Source organism: Lathamus discolor, chromosome 1, assembly GCF_037157495.1.
Source record: "Lathamus discolor isolate bLatDis1 chromosome 1, bLatDis1.hap1, whole genome shotgun sequence".
Lineage (NCBI taxonomy): Eukaryota > Metazoa > Chordata > Aves > Psittaciformes > Psittacidae > Lathamus > Lathamus discolor.
Genome location: NC_088884.1, coordinates 158,245,416 through 158,268,023, shown reverse-complemented (window position 1 = coordinate 158,268,023; position 22,608 = coordinate 158,245,416). Strand labels below are relative to the sequence as shown.

Sequence of the window (22,608 nt, the reverse complement as noted above, 5' to 3'; positions counted from 1 at the left end):
AAGGGATAGTCCTGTCAGTTCCTCCCTATTGATTCCCAGTGCTTCCTGTTGCAGCAGGGACCTGAACTAACTTAAACCTAATCCAGAGGTTTTTGTAGCAGCATTATATGCCCAGTGAGATTGTCCCTTTCAGTTATTGAATAAACTCAGGTAATGCAGATCCAATTATGAAGGTCAGTCTTTACTCAGAGTAAATTTACTTAATCAGACTCAGACAGATGGAGTGATACATGCTCAGGTCCTCTAACAGTGTGAGTTATAAAACTGGGTGGAAAAAATCATACCAGATACTATAAAATGTTGTTGTTTACTGTGTAACAAGATGTAGTGCCTGGAATATGTGCAGTAACTATATGTGAGGAAGTACATCCCTGTACTTCTGAAAGTAAGATGTAACCTTTATTTTTGTATATACATTACACAAAGATATTTAAGGGACTAACACTTCAGTCAGTTTTGATAAAACAAATTAAATATAGGTATCAAATACAAATGGCCAGCAGAAATTTGTAGGAATATTTTGGGCTTTTATGTTGGAACTTTATTCGCTTTAATAATGAAAGGTAGCAGACTTCTGGCGTAGTGCTCTGGCATATGTGGACAGGAAAGGTGGTGTTAGACTTTGGAGATCTTTGGTAGTTTAAATAAAACTGTTGTATCTCCCCTGAATGAGGTATTCATTTTATGAAGAAAAATTCAGCTGTGCAAGAGAGCTTTATCTGTTGGTTTCGGTGGATGGTGGGAGCCCAAGTAGCAAGGTATAAAAATGCATCTGGGGGTGTATCTTGACTGGTTATTACTAAACAAGTACTAAACTTAGCTTGCAATATCTTCCTGAGATAAGTTTTGTTAAATGCACGAGTTTTCCAGACTACCTTTTATTTGCTGTACTCTAAAACTGTAAATGCACATGCTTGTCCATTTGGTATATTGGACATACTAATTTCTCGTGAACAATATTCATGAAGATCCAAATGGGTTTTAAACTGTCTTGCACCTTAAGACCCATTGGTCTCTTTGGGTGATTTTTGTTTTGTTTTGGTTTTTTTTTTTTTGCTGCTTTTTATTAAAATCCCCCCTAACCTTATCTGGGACCTGGAGCCTGCTGGGGTCCAGAGATGCAGCAGATAGTAACACAGAGTGATACAGATTTTGTGCAATGCTCCCCATCACTATTGACCTCCCAGTGTATGCATCCAAACTGTGTTGATCACTGCGTAGGGTGGCAAGGGCTTTGGCATATATCTTGAGTAAGCCTCATGCTTGCATCTCCAGGACTCCAGCAATGCTCACAGACTCTGGCCAATGTACTTTGCTTTAAGGGGAAGCTGGTCCATTAGGTAGTTTATATTGCTAAAGCAATTTGGAGCAAGGCTCGCTGGTTCTCCAGCATTACCCTTAGGCTAAGTGTTGGGCTGGAACCCTTTAAGCATTTTTCCTGACTTGGGGAAATCATGAAAGTGTGAAATATGCATTCCTAAATAAAAGTCAGCCTGGCCAAGTAGCCGATGTGCTGTTGGGCAGCTACAAATAGAATGAAGAGTGATACTTTTACTGGTTAACATAAAATGTGATTTGCCTGGGCCACATATCTAATTTGCAGTCATTGAGGTTTGAATTTATGCTCAAATCACAGAGCAAAGGGGAGGGGGTCTATATGGGAGGTCCCTATAAATACAGCTCTTTTAGTAGTTTGTTTTCCTTGTGTTGCACACAGGAAAACTCAAGCATGGGTCTGAAATCTGCCAAAATGCCAATATTTATTTCCATATCATCGTAATATAAAATGATGGAAAAGGAGGAACTTGTAAAAGCCCTTACATGTAGGATACACTGTTTGACTATTCTGTTTTTATTACTGGTGCTGAAGAAATTCTTTTTACCCAGTCGCTATTTGCTTACATAGAATATCCCCAAATTTCCTTTCAGATGACTGAAGTATATTTTGTGTTACAGGCAAATAAAAAATGTATTTGCTTAAGGTTGCCCCTTTAACTAGATTCTACAGCAATAAATATTCTGGTTCCCTAACTAAAATCTTCTGCCTCTCAAAAATATTTAGTTGGCTTTGAGTAGATGCACATGAGATATTGGCATGGTGGAATAATTTGCAAGATCTTCCAGGGAGAGTATTAGCATATAAATAGCAGATGCAATGACGACCATCACAGCTGAGTACATTTAATTTTTAGTTTATAAGATAGAATGGGTTTTTAAATGCATAGCCATCAAGCCTGCGGAAAGACAAATGAAGTTTAGAGTTCACTTGTCTGAGAATGCCTTACGTCTTTTTTTTTCTTCTTAAAAAAAAAGGAACAGACACACATAAACCTGAACAAAAGTGATTTCTTCACTGAAAAGTAATTGAGATTGCAACCAAGTTAATTACACCACGCAGAATTTATTTGCTGGATCCCAGCTGTAGTTTGCGAGCGGTGTTTTAGTAAGTAGATAGGACTTCTTCATATGCTGTCTTTTCCCTTCCTTCTTTTTCCAAAATCATTAGAAAATGCTGTTCCTCTAGTCCTATAAACTGATTACACTCTATATTTCAGTCATTGTATTGTTTTCTTTGGACACTCAGGTTTTGAAATCCTGTTAGCAGAATGTTGCACTCAGTTCATATAAAACTGGCAAGAGGACCAAAGGCTTTTCTTTACATCTTTCCATGTGTTGTGCATTTGGTGGAGGGTATTTTGCATTTATGACTGGTTGGGATGGATGAGCAAGGCATTTAACTGGAGCTGTGGTTTTACTGAGCTACACTAATAGCGGGAGGCTCTCAGAGTGTTGACTCTAAAGTAAAGCTACGATTGCATTCCTATTGGCATCCCATGTTTGTTTTCAATATTTTTGGTAAGGTTATAGAATGGCTTGGGTTGGAAGGGAGCTTAAAGCTCATCCAGTTCCAACCCCCTGCTGCGGGGTAGGGTCCACTAGACCAGGTTGCTCCTAGATGGAAAGTAATAAGGAAACATCTGGGTTTTTAATGAGTTAGGGAACAAATGGTTTGATTACATTTGTCCAGCTGGAAAAGTCAGCACTATTGTAAGTTTTTAATGAAAATCAGGAGAGTGGAGATGTTCTAACTGATTACAATGAAAATAATGCATGTATATTTTCTGTCCTTTGAAGTTATATTCTCATATACAAATAAGTTTAGCCCAAGAATCTGGGAACTGTGTAGCTAAATCCTATTTCCTCTCACAGTGAGATATCTAGTTAGGGAAATTACCACATTAAAACAAACAAAAGAACCAACAAACAAAAAAAACAACACACAGTTTTGCAAACACGATTCATTTAGATAAATAACTGCCAGCATTATAGAGCAGATTAACACTGAGCAGGAAATTTCCCCTCTCCCTGGAACTTAAGGATCAGTGATAGTGAAAGAAGTAGCTTCTAGTGTCTGGAATCTGGTGTCCCTTCACGTAGGCCATCCTCTAGTGACATAGAGGAGATGGTTCACCCTCTGTCCCTGGTAAGGCTGCCAAACTATGTTAGTGATTTCCCTCATATCACCTGATAATTAGAATGGATTTGAGGATGGGACCTGGGTTTTTTTCCACATTGTTTAACAGGTGATTGAGAAACAAACACTTGAGTGACTACTTATCTTAGAGGTATTTAATTCCCTACAATACAAGAAATGCTTTACGCTGTGGTATTTATCACTTGAGCTTATACTTTACTTCCCTTCAGGTATGGCCCCCTAGAAATGGCGTATTGCTTGGGTTTATCTTAGTCTTGTTTTTCTTGTTTGCAAGTACCTAACCCCTCATTCCTAAAGGATTATCATTTACTAAGTTTCTTGCTCAAAATGTTGTCTTTAATCTTTAATGTAATTGTGAATTGGTGATTTTTTTAAATAGTTTTAATTGACCAAAAAAGTTCACCTACAGTAGAAACATAGACTGTGAGTGGCTGAGCTCTCACACTGCATCTGTAGAGCTTGCTTTGGAGCTTCCTTCATATTTGAAAAGTGGACTTGGAAATAAAAAAAAAAGATATTTTTTTAACTAATAATGTTACCTATGAGCTCTCCTCTCTGTAGAAAGGGAATGGAACAAAACAGCATAAATGGGTGGTTCTGATGAAGTACCACTGGAAGGAAGCAAACTGAGGTACAGCTACCCCCAACTACTGTGCAACTTCCTGAATTTCCACCAGTGACGACTTGAATATTTTAAAGTAAAAAGATGAGTGTTATCTTCTTAAAGATTACATCAAAAGAAAGACTTCATGTCTGCTTGAAGGGAAAAGGGGGCTTAATTCCCAATAGTTAGCTAAGCAGTTAATTTTTTTTTACAGGAAATCTAGATTTACTGGAAGAGCCCAGGGAAATTCAAGGGTGTGAACAATCCGCATAATATTTTATGAAAATGACCCCCATATTTAAAATCTGGCATTATATGTTATGCATTGTAGCACCAAGTCCACATCTACCTTTTAGAAAATTAAAACACATAAATTCTGTTTAGTGTTTGATATGTGCTGCACTAGCTGAAAGCCATAATGCCCCTAAAACCTTGGGTTGCTTTTCACCTTTCATAAATTCCTGGGTAGATTCTATACAAAAAATAATTTTCAGCTCCGTGGCTCATTGTTATTCCAACTTGATGGATTGTCGTCATTTACTCAGTGAGGAAGTTAAGTGCTCCTGTCATTTCCGAAGAGTATAATTGGGACGTTTCACAGGTCAGCGGTAGTGACAGGTTTCCCTTTTGATTAGTGTTAGACTGATAACAAAAATTACAGTTTCCTATGATTAATGTTTTCTATAGTACTTGAATGCACAGTTCATGGATTGTACCTAAACAAAGTGAATTTGCATCTGATTATGCTTTTTCTCCCGCAGGCTTTTCACGTGCTTTCAAGTTTTAGACCATGCAGGTAATACAGCAGAGTTGCTTCTAAGGCAGTTTTCAAGTTGAGGATTAGTGAAGCCTGCTGAATTTTAGTGTATTAATGCAGAGAGCTACGTGCCCCAAGTGGCATGTGAATAGATCAGGAGGAATTGCAATTAGAAGTAGAACTCTTCTAAACTCTTTCTAGTGCTCTCAGCTATGTCATGCACGTGACTGCTTGCACCCATTGATATTTTAGGTATAATCTGTTGATTTAAGTTAAACGATCAGTTTGAGCTGAGTTTTCTTATTCTTAGTAGTTTATTTTTCAGATCCTTAAACCTGTTGCTGTTCATTCATTTACAGACTTCTTCTCAGTAAAGACAATAGAAATCCATCAAATTTACTTTCCTTGTTTTATAATGTGAAAGTTAGTCAGCTTTTACATTATGGCACAAAGTTGTAAGACTTCATCATGGACTGTAGCGACAGGACAAGTGGTACTGGGTTTGAACTAAAACGGGAAGTTCAGGTTAGCTGTAAGGAAGAAGTTCTTTACTGTGAGGTTGGCAAGGCATTAGCACAGGTTGCCTGAAGAAGTGGTAAATGCTCCACCCCTGGCAGTGTTGAAGGTTGGACAGAGCCTTGGGTGACATGGTTTAGTGTGAGGCATCCCTGCCCATGGCAGGGGGTTGAAGCTGGCTGATCTTAAGGTCCTTTCCAACACAAACCACTCTGTGATTCTAAGATCATCCATGACAAGTTTTAGCTTGGTGAAATCATTTTAAATTGGTAAATGCAAAATGGAACCTGAGAATGGGTAATATGATGTTGTCCTGCTTGTAGCTGGAGAAGTAGTAGTGGATATTATTTCTGAATTTAATTAAATTGCCCCAATAGATAAAAGGGGATGATAACATCAGAAGAATTATGAAACCAAAATACAAATAAATTAACTTCAGTCTCTAGCCCTCTTCTGTTGTGCAGAGTACAAAACCTGATTATGTTTTTCTTTCTAAAGGCAATTGAGAAGATCTCCAGAAAGTGGCAATTTAACACGGATGTTCTTTCATGTCTAGTGGCTTTGCAATTTTGTGGTTGGTGGTAGAATTCTTTCTTTGCATTACAGCTCTATTTTGGTTTGTGCTGCAGCAGGCATCTGCCTCAGCCATGCCAGGTAGGGCCTGAATTGCAGCTTTCTTTCAGATGAGGAAAAGTGATGGCAGTTGGAAACAAAAAGTAAACTAGGGTGCAGGATCCTCCAGCATAGTCTGAAAGTTGACAGCTCTCAGGGTAGTCACAATTGGGCTGGAAAGACTACATTGTGTTGTTCCTGGCTTTGGCAGCTGGGTACCTTCAAACATGATTATGCTGAGACTTTATTGTAAAATGAAGACTATGAGGTGTTCTCTGGTAAGAATGCAGTAGTAAATCTACTCTGTCCTTCAGGGCAGTAAATCTTCTTTTCTCTTTTTTTCACTGGAACTGCAGCTTTCTTGAACTCATATTTTTAAACAAAGTGAAGAATTGTACTTCTGATGTGCACCTTCCATTCATTATATGTTAAAGTGTATCAATATGTATTAATATCAATTCATGTTCTTTGTTAGAAATTAACACAGTCCAGCTTCCAAGTAATATTGACCAAAACGTAATGCTGATTATTTTTTTCATTATTATTTGTTTTAAATTTTTAACTGCATTTGGTAGCCCAGCATTGGTTTCTAAGTTCTTTGGCTTCAGACTATGTGTATGATTTAAAGGAACTCAGCTGTGACACAAGATTAGAGGAGTGCATTAAATTGGGAAAATTCTGCTGCAGGCAAAACCTGCAGCATCCTCCAGTGCTTGTAACAATGAGTAGTTGATATGAATATCAACCTAAGTCAGGTGCAGGAAGAGAAGTAGAGAACACTGCTGAAAACAGTAAAAATGATGCCATTCCTTATCTATTGCTTTGGCTTGCTGCAGCCCAGCTGAAAAAAGTGATAGCCTGTGGTAGGGTTGGGTTTAGTGGATACCCCTTATTATTTCCTAGACTTGTGACAGCGGACAGTAGACGTACAGTAATGTGCTAATTCTCTTGTAGTTAAGAGTTAGGTGACTTGCAAGGTGGTCAAAGAAAATAAAGCATAAGACCCTCATCATTGCTGCCTTTTTAGGGTAGTTGGCATTTGCTTCTTTAGAATTCTGATAGTACAGGCCACATGTGTGGCACAGATTCTTTTATGTGTAGTTTAGAAACAAAATTCATATTTAGGTATGGAACAAGATTAGAAACAAGTGTAGAGTGACAGAGCACTGGAACAGGTTGCCCAGGGGGGTTGTGGAGTCTCCTACACTGGAGATATTCAAGGCCCGCCTGGACAAGTTCCTGTGTGATGTACTGTAGGTTACCCTGCTCTTGCAGGGGGGTTGGACTAGATGATCTTTTTAGGTCCCTTCCAACCCTTGGGATTCTGTGATTCTGTAGAGGCTTGCTGGCACAAACGTAGTAGTAGTTAGCTGAAATGATACGTAGAAAGCCACTTACCTGAATGAATTACCCTGGTTAGTTGTTTTCCAGCTAGTTATAGATACTCAGTTTCAGAAGTCAGCACAGACTAAGTGCCCATGTTGGTATTGACCATAGTAATGTGTGCAGTCTAATGATATGAATGGTTAGGATGGACAGAATTAGTAGAGAAATTAATATATCAAATTATTTTCAGTGCTGTTGTGAAGAAACACGGTGAAATCCTGTAGTATACAGATCTGAATATTCTTTCTTTGGTCAGTATTAGCTTAGCAGTCCATCCACTTCCCTTTTTGTGTGCCTGCTCTGGTATTGAGCTCTGAAATAACTTGTGGTACTGCTTAATATGCCACAGACTATTTGGGTGCATATAAATGAGTAAAATCAGTGGAAGGAGAAGAGGTAAGGCTAAAATTTTCTCATTAAGTCAAAATCTTGAGGTTGTTTTAAGGTTTATGGTCTTGTTTTATAGCTTTACACTTCCCAGGGCTTCACCACCTGCATGTGTTCTAATGGATAAAAGGGGCTTTAAAGAAGCCCTTAGAGTAGAGTATGGCTTTAGAGATAAAATGTTAAGTAAAGGCCTAATCTTCGATAAAGATTAAATACATAATTAGGGAAATGCTTTTGACATGGAACCATCTCAGCAGGGCTATCAGGATGCCTGTGAAATATTTTCAGTGTGAAAGTAAACAAAAAGCAGTCTTCACATGTTAAACATGCCTCTAGATGAAAGCCTTGGATGATGATGACGATGATGACGATGAGGATGAAGATGAATTTGTGGAGGTCCCTGAGAAGGAAGGTTATGAGCCCCACATTCCAGACCACCTGCGTAAGGAATATGGTGAGTTTGCCCAGCTGCGACAAGCTTTATCCCTGCATGTTACTGCTGCACTAAGATAAATAAACAGCCATTCTGAAGTAATAAAGTGATCAGCGGTGTGGGTAATCTCTGCCTGCTATGAGGAAGTCATTACATAGATGCAGGAGCAGCGATTGGCTCCAAATAAACAAATACTTTCTAGGAGCAAGAACAATTGAGACGAGAAGCTTACTTCATTCCATCATGTTCCACTGTAGTTTAGAGCCAGAAGCAGCACAGCCTATGCTTATAAGTGTGCTAAACACATACTGGGAGTGAAGGGATTGCAAAGTAAAGCTGTAAATGAGCCTGAATATTAGAAATACTGGTAACAGTCTGGTGAGATGGGATAAGGTTTTGTACGGTCACCTGCATTAATAGCACTTGAGATGTGCAGCCACTTCCATAGAGTGGCCAACATACAGCTCAGAAAGAAAAGGGAAGGGGTATTTAGGTAACAAGATGTTAAATGGAGCTCTGCCTTCAAGTGCAGAGTTGTAGCCACTGATCACGTACCAGATGACAAAATATAATCTTGCCTTCTTTTAATGCATTCTAAAGATACTATTTTTAAATAAAGTTATAATGTGTTTTTGAGAAATCAAGAGGAGAAATTACTGAGGAAAATTCATCTTGAATAATGCAATTTCAGTGCATTACTCCTTCTGCTTTGTCCATCTAACCTGTTAAGTGTCTGCAGCTTTGCCTTTACGTAGCATTGCGTATATTAAGATTCAGAAGGTTTTGGTACCCTGTAGAGAAGGAGAGGGCAGCTGCCACTGCATACAAAACCTTGGACACTGTATAAGTTTTTTGCTCCTGCATTTCTTCATGAGTATTTGTGTAAGGCTGGTGCTGTGTTGTGCCTTTTTCCAATCCTGTTCATGCTCATTTTTAGCCTATCCAGAGCTTCCATCAAAAGTCAGGCTGTAGCCATTACCTGTATAAGCCAAATGTTTAAATTTGCTGAAACAAGGGGCTGTGCCTGTGTAAACCTGACATGATATAGCTCAAGTGATTCTTTTACTGTCTTCTGCCATCAAATTTGGCTACAGACAATGAAAGATGATCAGTAACAATAACCTGTAGCAACTGGTGTCAGTTCAAGGATGTCTTCAGGTGTGAAGTCCTGCTACTGCTGCAGTCCATCTACCCCAGCTACACTTAACCTACCAGGACAACCTGGGAAGTAAGCCCTGCATTGGTTATCTGTATATCTCTGTTCCCTGCATGAACATGCAGCAAGCCCAACTGGCTGATACCAGTTTGTTTGGAGGTAGATGTCTCCATTTTAGAATTAAACTTGGACAGGGATGTTAAGGATAACAGGAAGGGATTCTGCAGGTACGTAGCAAACAAAAAACAGACTAGGGTCAACATAGGCCCCCTGAGGAAGCTCTCGGGAGAACTGGCTACACAGGATTTGGAGAAGGCTGAGGTTCTGAACGACTTCTTTGCCTCGGTCTTCACTGGCAAAGGCTCTGACTGCACCACCCAAGTCTTAGAAGGTAGACGCAGGGACTGTGAGAATGAAGGCCTTGGGCCCACTGTAGGAGAGGATCTGGTTTGAGAACGCGCACAAGTCCGTGGGATCCAATGAAATCCATCTGTGAGTCCTGAAGGAGCTGGCGAATGAAGTTGCTAAGCCACTGGCCAGCAGGTTGAAAGAGGTGATCCTGCCCCTCTACTTTGCTCTTGTGAGACCTCACCTGGAGCATTGTGTGCAGTTCTGGTGTCCTCAACATAAAAAGGACATGGAACTGCTGGAACAAGTCCAGAGGAGGCCACGAGGATGATCAGGGGACTGGAGCACCTCCCGTATGAAGACAGGCTGAGAAAGTTGGGGCTGTTCAGCCTGGAGAAGAGAAGGCTGCGTGGGGACCTAATAGCAGCCTTCCAGTACCTGATGGGGGCCTATAGGGATGCTGGGAAGGGACTCTTCATCAGGGACTGTAGTGACAGGACAAGGGGTAACAGGTTCAAACTTAAACAGGGGAAGTTTAGATTGGATATAAGGAGGAAATTCTTTCCTGTTAGGTTGGTGAGGCACTGAAATCGGTTGCCCAGGGAGGTTGTGAGTGCTCCATCCCTGGTGGTGTTCAAGGCCAGGTTGGATGAAGCCTTGTGTGGGATGGTTTAGTGTGAGGTGTCCCTGCCCATGGCAGGGGGGTTGGAACTAGATGATCTTGAGGTCCTTTCCAACCCTAACTATTCTATGATTCTATTCCTCCATGCATCCATATGGAAATTATCAACCATATAGAGGACTGAGATTAGACTAGTGACCTAGGGAGCAGGTAGCTGCAATGTGGTTTGGCATTTCTCTTACCATATGTCTTCCTTGAAACCATCTTTAGGCTTTTGGGTTCTAATTGTTCCTAACAGTGGGACTTTCAGAAAATGAATATAATGGAAGAAAGGGGTAGCAGCCTTCCAGACAATTGTGAACAGCTTCTTATGTGTACATGGCTAATGAGGGTCCAAAACATTGGTAGTGATAGTAAATGAATGAGCAAACGAGGTAAGTTATGAATATAGCTATGGGTCATCTTTGGGGGTTTTTTCCTTCCTTTGGCCGTACTCCTTGTGCCAAAACTGGTGTTTTCTCAATACTTTCAGGTATTGGAACTTGTTTTCCGTATCTTTAACAGCAACCTGATGAATACTGACATGCAAAAGTTCTGTTCCTACTTGTCACCTTCCCCTGGAAGTGAAATGTACTCATCCCTTTCCTCTTTGGTCTTCCTCATGGACACACTTAAAAAATAAAACATCTTATCACCCTTTGTACCACGCTAACAAAGTACTTTGTTGCTATTTGAATTCCTTCTCACGGAAAAGGATAAAAGAACAAGTGTACTATCTCCTCAAGGATGTTTTAAAAATCTATATAAAATGGATTAAGAAATTCCCAATTTGTATTTAAACTATTGCTGATAGGAGAATTCATTATAATGAAGAAGCCAATCAATCAGCAAACAAAACTTCTTGTTTTGTACACATGTAGTTACAAAGGAGCTAATGGTCACACTTGGCTGTTCTTTATCTGATGTGTTTGTTAAAAATAGCATTTAGAAAGAAATGAACCAATCTCGATGTTCCTGGAATCATTCATCTTTTGCTTGCTGTTATTTAAAGTTATTGTGTAAGCTTTGAGCTCAGGAAAGAGTCTGAACATAATTCGGAATTCCTGAAAACAATTCAGGCAGCCTTTTAAGCATGTGCTTTCTTCTGTTTGTGTGTATTTGAGTGCTTTCTTGCACCAGCTGGTCAGTTACTAGTTCAAAATCTATTTCGGAAGCCAGTATGTAGCTATTGCATAAGTCATCTGGCTTCTTGTGTAATTACTTTAGGTCTGCATGAGGAAAATAGAGAATTGAATTTGCTCTGCTAGATTCTGTTCTGCATGTTTTTAATAAGTAAAACCAAAATAAGCATACTTTGGCACATTTTGTTTAGAAAAGTGAATTACCATATTAAAACACACAAGGATACATATAGTAGCATGTTATCAAGAGCTGGATGTGTTAGTCATCTCTAAATGTGGTGCTTTGTTCCATATACAAGTGTGGTTATCATAGCAGTCACTTTATATAATTCAGATGGGGTTTTCGATACATTTCTTTAGTTCACATCTAGTTCATGAGGACTGTGAGCTAAAAAAATGGAAGTCTGTGCAAGTGGAATGTTCCAACTGGAACATTATACCTTTCATGTAAAATAAAATCTGTTATATGGAAGGTGTAAACAGTTTAAAGGGATGTTTTTTCCCTTGTGTTGCTACTCTTAGAATCATAGAATAGTTAGGGTTGGAAAGGACCTTAAGATCATCCAGTTCCAACCCCCCTGCCATGGGCAGGGACACCTCACACTAAACCATGTCGCCCAAGGCTCTGTCCAACCTGGCCTTGAACACTGCCAGGGATGGAGCATTCACAGCTTCCCTGGGTAACCCATTCCCGTGCGTCACCACCCTCACAGTAAAGAATTTCTTCCTTATATCCAATCTAAAACTTCCCCTGTTTAAGTTTTAACCCATTACCCCTTGTTCTATCACTACAGTCCCTAATGAAGAGTCCCTCCCAAGCATCCTTATAGGCCCCCTTCAGATACTTTTTGAACAAACCAGGAAAAGTGAACAGCTCTGCACATTAACTTTTTGTACTAAACAGGAAAACAAAGTTGTAAAACAGGTCATAGAATCATAGAATAGTTTGGGTTGGAAGTGACTTTAAGATCATCTACTTCCACCCCTGCTGCTATGGGCAAGGATGCCTCACACTAGACCGTGCCACCCAAGGCTCTGTCCAAGCTTGGACACTACCAGGGTTGGAGCATTCACCACTTCTCTGGGCAGCCCATTCCAGTGCCTCACCACACTCACAGTAAAGAACTTTTTCCTTATATCTAACCTAAACTTCCCCTGTTTAAGTTTGAACCTGTCACCCTTTGTCCTATCTCTACAGTCCCTGATGAAGAGTCTCTCTCCAGCATCTTTGTAGGCCCCCTTCAGGTGGCCTCTGGAGATGGATTGAAATGTGATATTTAAATTATTTTTTTTTTTTTAAGTCACTTTATTAATTTACTTTCTCTTAGGAAAATTGAAGTATCCTGCTGACAAAGTTCCATCTGAAATGCTATTTCTGATGGCACATAAATGTATTTGTGGTCCTCCTGAGATCTGAAAAGGTTGTAAAAAAAATTAGATATTTAAAATGGGGCAGCTTTGTATGCATAAGTATATAGACATGTGCAGTTGGTATTATCTGTATATAGTTGACGATTTCAAAATCGATGATGATGTTTAATATATAAATGAACTGAGTGTCGGTACAGTTTGGGTGGAGAGAGAATTGAACAAGTCGATTTGCATCTCCATGTATAAGATGAAATGTAAATTTGTTAAGAGAATTTAGGTGATTAGATAAGTGAAGTGTGAAGATATAACCCATTAGGGGTGTCATGCCAAATTAGCATTACCAGACTTTTAACGATCTCCCATTTGTATAATCCTTATTTACACTTGCACCTGATGTCTGTTGCAGACAAGAGACCAGCCATGCTGTGGTACCATGGGGCCATTTTAAATATGTTGTGTTGCTAAAGGGAAATACTGGGCTGAAAAAGAAACAGTGCTGTGAAAATAACTTTCACCGGGTTACTCTGGTTCTCAGCAGGGATGTTGCTTTTATTTACAGAAGAGGACTGTGCCCTTGTGTAGCTGGTATTGTGAACCTGTTAAAACTGACGCATTGTACATTTAAAAGAAAGCTTTAGGGAGGGATAAAATCTTGTTTCCACTAGATTTTCCCCATTCTAGGCTTTGCTGGTCAGCTGTTGGTTGCACTGGCTTAAAGTCAAAGGTGGTAAGGTAAGGGATGGAACTGTGCAGCTTCTGTTGTCATTCTTATGCCACAGACAGAATTTGGGGCTGGTGCCAGAGTAAGAGATTCATTCCTGCCCTTGTTGGTCTTGGTGCAGTTGGCAAGTGAGCTCTGAACCTCATGGGAAGTGATCCATTTTGAGAGGTGTGCTTTTCCATCTTAAACCACAACAATTCCCAGATCTAGTTCAGAGCACCCATCTCTAGCAACCGTTGTCTACTAATGGGCTTTCTCAATTCGGAATTCTTGTCGGTGTTTGAGTGCATACATTCATGAGCTTTCTTATGCAATACTACTTTGAGGTACAGGGAAGTGCTGTTGCCATTTTACAAGTGGTTACATGAGGAAGCTATCTGACTTGGGAACATTAGCATGGAAGCAGTCTACTGGTAATCAGGTTTCATCCTTATGCAAAATTATATGGGAAGTGACTGTACGGTCAAGAACACAAACCATTATTTCAAATCTGGTTAATCAGATTATTTCTCTTGCGTTTGAGCCTTAAGCCAAAATGCTTTTAGGTCCCTGATAGCTACTTCAGTGGTTCATAGTGCATCTTAAAGCCTGCTGGGGATTTCTTTCATATCAGGATCAAAGCTGCAGTTCAAAAATCCCAAGGGTTAATTTTATCCATTTCAGAAATTCTTCTCTCCTCCTGTCATGGAGCATTGTGCCTTTGTGAGTCAGATAGACTCATAGAATGGTTTGGGTTGGAAAGGATCTTCAGCTCATCCAGTTCTAACCCCCTGCCATGGGCAGGGATGACTCGCACTAGACCATCTTGCTCAAGGCTCTGTCCAAGCTGGCCTTGAACACTGCCAGGAATGGAGCATTTACTACATCTTTGGGCAACCTGTTCCAGTGCCTCACCACGCTCACAGTAAAGAACTTCTTCCTTATATCTAACCTGAACTTCCTCTGTTTCAGTTTGAACCCATTACCCCTTGTCCTATTGCTACAGTCCCTAATAAAGAGTCCCTCTCCAGCATCCTTGTAGGCCCCCTTCAAAAAAGGTGTTCCCATACTGTCTTTCCTAAGCTGATGGTGTCTGAGTCATGTCTTTTCTGTGTGTTAAGTAGCATGGGGTTTTGTAGTACAAAATGCCATGGTACCTGGAAAAGAAGGCTTGTACCCCATTGAACACATAAGGTGTAAAAACCCAGGCTATTTCCTTAGTGGAGAAGTCACCACCTGATTTTTTACATAGAATTAGGAGTGCTTCAGACTGAAAAAGCTGTTCTGGTGCAGCTCTCTCTGAGCTAAAAAAGATGTTTCTAAAGAAAAAAAACATGGACAAACTGCCTATTGCAACCATTCATTAAAGTTGTGGGGGTTTATAGCTTTTGCATTTCCTCTGAAGCCTGTATTAGAAATAACAATAAAACACTGCGTATAGTAACGCACAATGGAATTTTCAGATTTGAAGTAAAAGTCATGCCTTGTGAGGCATTTATTCAGAAGAGTGCACTTGTTTGTATTGACTAAATGTGCTCTAATCTGTAGCGAAGCAGCAGCCTTCCATGCGTATTGTTTCTAAAAGCTTTATTCGCCTAACTGGCATCCATCAAGACATGCAGGGAACACAACAGTTAAAACTACCTTGGAAATGTGAAATATAATAGAATCATCATTATGAGTTTGACATTTACAAAAGAATATGATTAGCACTTCCAATAAGATGCTTCTGCATCCATGCACAAGTATTGACTGCAGGCATTTCCTCTGATTCCTAATCAGCTGCAAACCTTTCTCACTCTCAGGCGAGGTCCTTCTCTGTAATTAAGGTTCCTAGAAAATCTGATAGGACATGGGATATATTTGATTCTTAATAAAGTTCTTAGAAATTTATAGTGACTGAACAGGATGTTGATATACCTCTGCGCAGTTGTGATAGTTGTGTATCTCACAGGCACTATGAATGGCCACGGACTGCCAAATAATAAGCAAGAAGTTTAAAAGATCAGGGTTGAAGGTGTAGAAAGGTTTTAATCTAAACTCTGCTGCTTTGATTTATTCTGCTGCTTTACTATGATTGTAAAACAACAATAAATAGGGTTGATTAATAAGAATTAATATTATAACAAATTCTGTAATTCAAAATAATAATAACCTATTCTGATATTTGAGTAAGCCAAACAAAGTATTAATGTAGTCATAGGTCATGGAATGGTTTAGGTTGGAAAGGACCTTAATATCATCTAGTTCCAACCCCGCTGCCATGGGGCAGGGACACCTCACACTAGACCATGTCACCCAAGTCTCTGTCTAACCTGGCCTTGAACACTGCCAGGGATGGAGTATTTACCACTTCTTTGGTAATGTTAATGAACTCTTCTAGTTAACTAACAAAGCTATCCTCCTTCTTTAATTTGAATTTCCAAAGTAGAATTCTAAAAGTTCAGATAAATGTAGGTGAGCATAGCTGCATTCAAAGGCACTAGAGGCATCTTTTTTGGTTGTTTAAAACCTCTGGTTATAAAGGGCCACTTGTCAAGACAACTTTTAAAAAGTAGTGGAATTTAAATATTAATATGTCCATGTGAGAAGTTGCTTTGTGTGAACATACAGCTTGTGTGTACTGTGAGAATATTTACTAAAGCCACCTCTGGCATTTCAGCATCCTCCCTTAGCATCTGCAGAGAGCAACTAGTTTTGTGGGGTTCAAGGGTAAGATAAAAACTGTGTCTGTCTAAAATTAAAGAGGAAGTTTTGTATTACAATAAAAGTAAGAATTTTTATCAGTGTTATCCTTTTATGAATACTTTAAAGATTTTGTTCCTAACAAGTTTGGGTTTTTCTCTCCTCGTTCTGTGTAGGTGAAGGGATACTAACAAGAAAAGAGCCTATTTTTTTTAGGTAGGTAGAGATGAAACTTGATCCCAATTAAAACAAGGACAAAAAAAGCCTACCAAGAACAAACAACAAACAAGAAACCAACAAGTGACTATTCCTTTAATTTGTAATGGCTTCATAAAGATCAGATATCTGTCAGGGATGACATACAATTCAAATCTTATCTCTTATGAGTAGCAGAACCTTCGGACATGATGAAGTCTTCCTGCTCTGTGATCACCTATGTTAATTTTGTTCACACACACCTTTGTGCTTGGAGAGAGATAGCAGAGCTGATCCTGAGACACTGAAGCTGTTCAGAAGCAATGCCCCAGACATTGACTTGAACCCTCTGGCCTGCAAGTCCGTATCATAGAATCATAGAATAGTTAGGGTTGGAAAGGACCTCAAGATCATCCAGTTCCAACCCCCCTGCCATGGGCAGGGACACCTCACACTGAACCATCCCACACAAGGCTTCATCCAACCTGGCCTTGAACACTGCCAGGGATGGAGCACTCACAACCTCCCTGGGCAACCAATTCCAGTGCCTCACCACCCGAACAGGAAAGAATTTCCTCCTTATATCCAATCTAAACTTCCCCTGTTTAAGTTTTAACCCATTATACTATGATGTTGCTAAAGTCCTGATAGTAGCAGGAGCTGACGTGAACACACACGGCTTGGATGATGATACACCACTTCATGATTCTGCTAGTAGTGGGCATAGAAATGTGAGTCTACTGGAAGAGTGGGAGGGAAATACATAAGTGGTTTGAAATGCTCAGTCTTTAGAACAAATCCTAAGTGTCCTGACTGCTTTCGTATGGTTTTATAATTATGCTTCTGCTGGTTTGAGAGCATCTTAAAGTTGTTTTGGTTTTGTTTATTTCATTTTGTTTTTCATCCTACTTCTGTTGCCAGATGTTTTCTACCAGTATCTGCTTTCTCAAATACTTAAAAGTTTCACTTCTGCTGTTTTAATAAAGAAACATTTCAATGGACTTTTGGAGAGACTTCCACTGTGTAGAATTCTCAAAATAAAAATGTCTCCAAACAAAAATGGTTTTTCTGTGTGTATATATATATATACACACAAATAAAAATATTTAAAGGGGGTGTGTGTGTATATATATATATTACATTAATTTCTGAATTTGTTCTTGCTTTCTACAAAGTAGATGCAGAAATTACTCTGCTTTCCCTTTATATCTCCTTTATTTCATAACAGTGTGTGTGATCTACTGTATAAAGCAAAAAACCGAAAATATCCTTAAATCCTTCCAAAGATGTTCAGTTTGAAAGGATCTTCTGGAAAGGCTGAAGCAATGAATTATGTTAATCTGATTGTAAAATTGTAACTGACTCTTTAATAACCATTTCTTATGGCTATTTAAACAAAAGTGGGTCTTTACATAGAACTTGCATAAAACTGTAGTAGTGTGTTGGAGAACAGGACCTCTTGCTTGTCTGGTCTCAGTATATGTATCTGTGACCATCTCACTGACATGTATCAGAAAAATTGCGAAGTTTCCTGTTGACATATCACTGTCTGCTGAATTTACCCATTCTTAGCGTGTACGACAAAAAAAGAAGTAACTCATACTGGATACTGTGCTGAAGATGCAGTGGCCAAGCTTTGCCAAGTTGTGTGCCTGAGAGGGACTCTTCATCAGGGACTGTGTTTGTAGGACAAGTAGTAATGGGTTCAAACTTAAACAGGAGAAGTTCAGGTTAGATTTAAGGAAGAAGTTCTTTACTGTGAGGGTGGTGAGGCGCTGGCACAGGTTGCCAAAAGAAATAGTAAATGCTCCGTCCCTGGCAGTGTTCAAGGTCAGCTTGGACAGAGCCTTGGGTGGCATGGTCTAGTGTGAGGTGTCCCTGCCCATGACAGGGGATTGGAACTGGATCATCTTAAGATCATTTCCAACCCAAACCATTCTGTGATTCTAAGTTCTATTCACTTAGCACTAAAGCTGTTTTTCTCCACTGTGAGCACAGTGGAGGTTAAGTGGGAAATACTGTCCGTGAACTGCTGGATTTTCCTGACAGCCTTGGAGAGTGTCTGCACTAATACAAATCACATACATTTGGCTTGACTAAAATTCAACAGATGGGAAATAGACTCTTTTATTTCATTTTTTTCCAGGAAAGTTGAAGTCCGTAATACTTGTTTATATTCTATCTCCATGTTTTCAATTAAACTTCAGTGAATCTGAAGTAGGTAGATTTCATTTAAATCCACACAGCTGAGGAAACCTGGGCTTGCTCTTCCTCTGAATTTTCACTGAGAGGGGCTTTTATCTCCCCCTAATCCCACCATTTCTGTCAGGACATAATCTCTTTCTCAAATTTACATTTTAATTAGAAGGCCAGCTGAACTAGCTAAAATCAATAATGTCAGCATTCAGCAGCCTAACTTCAGCTGAAACCCCAGCCTCTCTCTTTCCTTCTATCGATTGATCTTGGGAACACAGTCGACTTTATTGCTTCAGGCAAATAGGTGCCATTTGGTCAATTTAAACAGAAAAAGGGGATTTGAACATTTTTATGATTCTTTCTAAAAGCTGCTATTGGAACCGTTGAACCCAGGTACTGTACCTGTGTTAAATAAAGCACACAGAACACCAGAATTCTTAAGAAGGGTTTTACTTTTGCAACTACACTTAATCCCATCTATGTCTTAAAACAAAAAACCTACCCTGACTTTGGATACCATTGAGCTGGGGCAATCTGCACAGTCACTCTTGTCTTTATACTGTTAGTGAAAACCAATTTTATAAGCAAATATTATTGAGAAAGATCCACAGTAGAGGTGCGGTTACTGATGCTGTGGTGTATCTACCTTTAGCCTTTTTTCTGTTAATGGCTTGAAATAAGAAATCAATGGGAAAATATTTTGTTCTTGTAACTCTTAAGAATTCTTGTATTGATCTTCTGGATGTGATTTTATCTGGCTAAATGTCATTGTCCGTTTTATCTCTCTTGCCTTTTCTCTGTGTTGCCGACTGCTTGTCTCTGCTGTTCCCCTCCTTTCTCCCCCTCCAAACAAAACTACTGTAGTTAACAAGCAGTCAGGCTTTCCATAAGCATTATAGGAAAAAATAGGGTTTTGCTGAGAACTTGGAATGCACATGCACATATTCTCTCTGAAGAGGAAAGGAAGGTGTGGTGAGAGACACATACCTGATATCTTGTGACTTCAAGATGAGTTGTAAAGAGTATACATGCAAGTGTTCTGAAAACCGTTGCTTTAAACAGTGCTGTTTAGAAAGGTATTTTTGTCCTTGTTAAATAGAGAGGGAAATGGCAATTTAAAATGCTAAATACAGGCTAAGCTATTCTACAGAAGAAAGAGCTAAATCTACAGATAGTCTATCACATATTTTTCTCAGCTAGCATTGTTCATGCCAGAGGGCCTGTTCAAACTGTTTCTGTCATAAAATGAAGTTTGCTTTTCCAAGTCTTGATGATTCTAAAGTGTGGCTATGACAGAATATTTTGGATTAATTCTGTTTCACTTTTTTAAGACACTTTTCCAAGGGTTAGAAATTGGGCACAGATTAGTCGTGTAAATGATTTTCTTTAGCAGTGTTCTTTAAAACCTCGTTGACTTTGGGAAGAAGTTAGATAACAAGGTGAATGTGGCATGTTCAGCACTTCCATTAAAGTATGTGATATGGGCACGACTGTGTAAGGGAGTAGCAGTATCACCAGCCAGCAACAAGATAGCCCATATCTGTCTGTAGGTGGTAGGCAGGTTCTAACCTCCAGTTTGAGGACATAAAAATTAGGAAGGGGTGATCCTTCTTTGCATCATGGTCCATGCATGGAAGAGTTCAAAAACTGTGTAGATGAGGCCTCAGTGATACGGTTTAGTGATGGTCTTGGCAGTCCTGGGGTGAAGGTTGAACCTGATGATCTTAAAGGTCTTTTCCAACCTAGCCGATTCTATAATTCTATGCTAACTTCAGTTCCCAGGTAGCATTGGGCAGCTCAAGCAACAGTGTTTTTCAAGAAGCATTGCCTTAGGAATGTGGGCTTTGGGTTTAGGGTGTTATCCAGAGAGCTGGGCTTGACACTGCCTTCAGACTGTGGCGAATGTCTCTTTGTCCAGTCTGCAGTGTTTGCTGCCTGTGAGCATTTGGACAGTTGGCTACTTGAAGTCTTTCCAGGACAGCCAGGGGACTGGCACTGCTGAAATACCTGATCTCAGATGTGTTCGCTCCTGTGGGGTATTCATCTGATGCTCAAGTAACCTTTTCTTAGGAAAGGTGGAATGCATCAGCCTGCCAGAGCTGGGTAGAGGCTCCCTATGGACACGGAAAATATTATCACATACAAGTTGCATCTCTGATGTACTTGCTTTAACCATACTGTTAAAATGGTCTTCATTTCTCTGTCATACACTAGATAAGCAGAAGGATGATTATATTGATATGTCATGGGAGAGTGAGGAGAAGACAGAGAAGTTTCTATTAATGCTTATTAACTGCTGATGGCTGGTGTCCCCTTATCCTGTCTCCTTCTTCACATCTTATTTCCTTCCCCATCTTGTTTTGAAAGGGGCAGGTAAGCCACCTGCCGCAGTTGTTGTTATTGGCCTCTGCCCTGAAACACCTTCCCCTTAAAACACTTTGCTTTGTTGTTACCAGTATATGCCCTACTAGAGAGAGATAGAGGACTCAGCTGATCCTAGGTGCTTGAACAATGTAGACCCATATGTACCTACGGGGTGATCTAAAAGGTTGCCACCTCAGCAACCTTCTTGACCTGTAACTCAAGTCAGGCAATACCATCTGTATGGTTGCACCCCATAGGTTACAGGAAATGAGCAGTGCAAATAAATCAAGGTCAGGATGAATTACTGGAAGACCTTGTAAGGTGGAAAAACTCATAAGGGCAAGTTGCTCTAACTTTGTGAAAAATATGGTTTTCTCTGAAATGACAATATTTTGTGTATTAAAGCTACTTGTCACTACAGGTCCTGCAATTTCCCACTCATAGGAATACCACCTCAGCTGTTCCTTTTCTAGTTGATATCTTGTGATACATGTAATGACAGGCAAACAAATTAGCAAAGCAAGAATACTTCAGGACATAGCTTCCGGGCTGGATAGAAGTGGGCAAGAGACTAAAAGTCACAACTAAATAAGGGCTAAAACATGTTAGGTAAACTGGTTGCTTTCATAAGAAGGTTGTGATAATTTGCTGAAAAGTTTAGTTTTGTGAAACCGTGACATTGTGTTAATTTAGGGGTGGTTTTTTGAGGGATGAGGTCTTGCATTTCAGTCAGTTCTTTATAAAAAGGCTTTCTAAGGGGGCACATGCAGTCTATTACATTAGTGTGAGGGATCACATCTTTCCATTTTTAGCTGTCATTGGCTGAACAGTTCTTGTTACTGCTGCCAGCTAATAGAGTTGCTTCTCTAGCTCAGTGGGTAGAGGCATGTGCTGTCTAACTGCTCAGCCTGTCTAATTGCATCATTACAGTCCATGCTGACTGTCTAATCTGGCCATATAAAGTAATTAAAGTTGCCCCACTACTGAGCTGCTGGTGCTGGACATCAGTGCCTGGCACTGCCTTGCAGTGGGTTTGTTCCTCAGGTGTAGCTCAGACATTTACTGTCTCTTGGGTGTATTCTGTGGATATATTGGTGGCTTCTGCCAGCATTTAGATATATTATCTTGGCAAATTGTGTGGTTTAGTATCTGGAAAGAAGAACGTTCTCTAGCTAATTCTGCAGACCTACTTAGATACGTATACTTTGCAGACGTTTAGAAATCCAAACTCAACTATTCTCTATGGTGCTGCCCCTTAAGAAATCAGGAAGATAAAAAAAACACAGCTATTTTATTTTCTCAGCTCTGAAGGGTCAATATGGTAGCTGAGAATGATCAAGTAACAGGTATGTGCCTCACACACTCTGTTGTTTCACTGGGCGTGCTTCCCCACCAGCCGTGCTAGGTGATATTGTCCATCATGTGTTGCAGTGATCCAGCCAGAAGTGGTCTCTGTAGTATTTTAGCAGGACTTTGGCAGAGACACTACAAAGAACTGATCTTAGCACACAGAAGGATATCGATGCATACTTTCCCTCTTGCTTTTTGCTACTCTTAGATGTCTTTTGGGACTCTAGGTGTTTAACAGTAGTGCCAAGA

The 22,608-nt window shown here is 39.8% G+C and overlaps 1 protein-coding gene across 1 annotated transcript in view; it reads left to right on the top strand.

Moving 5' to 3' along the window:
* Positions 1 to 22,608, top strand: part of UVSSA (UV stimulated scaffold protein A) — a 58,123-nt gene that overhangs the window by 14,616 nt on the left and 20,899 nt on the right. The window contains exon 7 of the mRNA XM_065661050.1: positions 8,095 to 8,212. Within this exon, the coding sequence (XP_065517122.1) occupies positions 8,095 to 8,212 (118 nt within the window). The remainder of the gene's footprint in view (positions 1 to 8,094; positions 8,213 to 22,608) is intronic.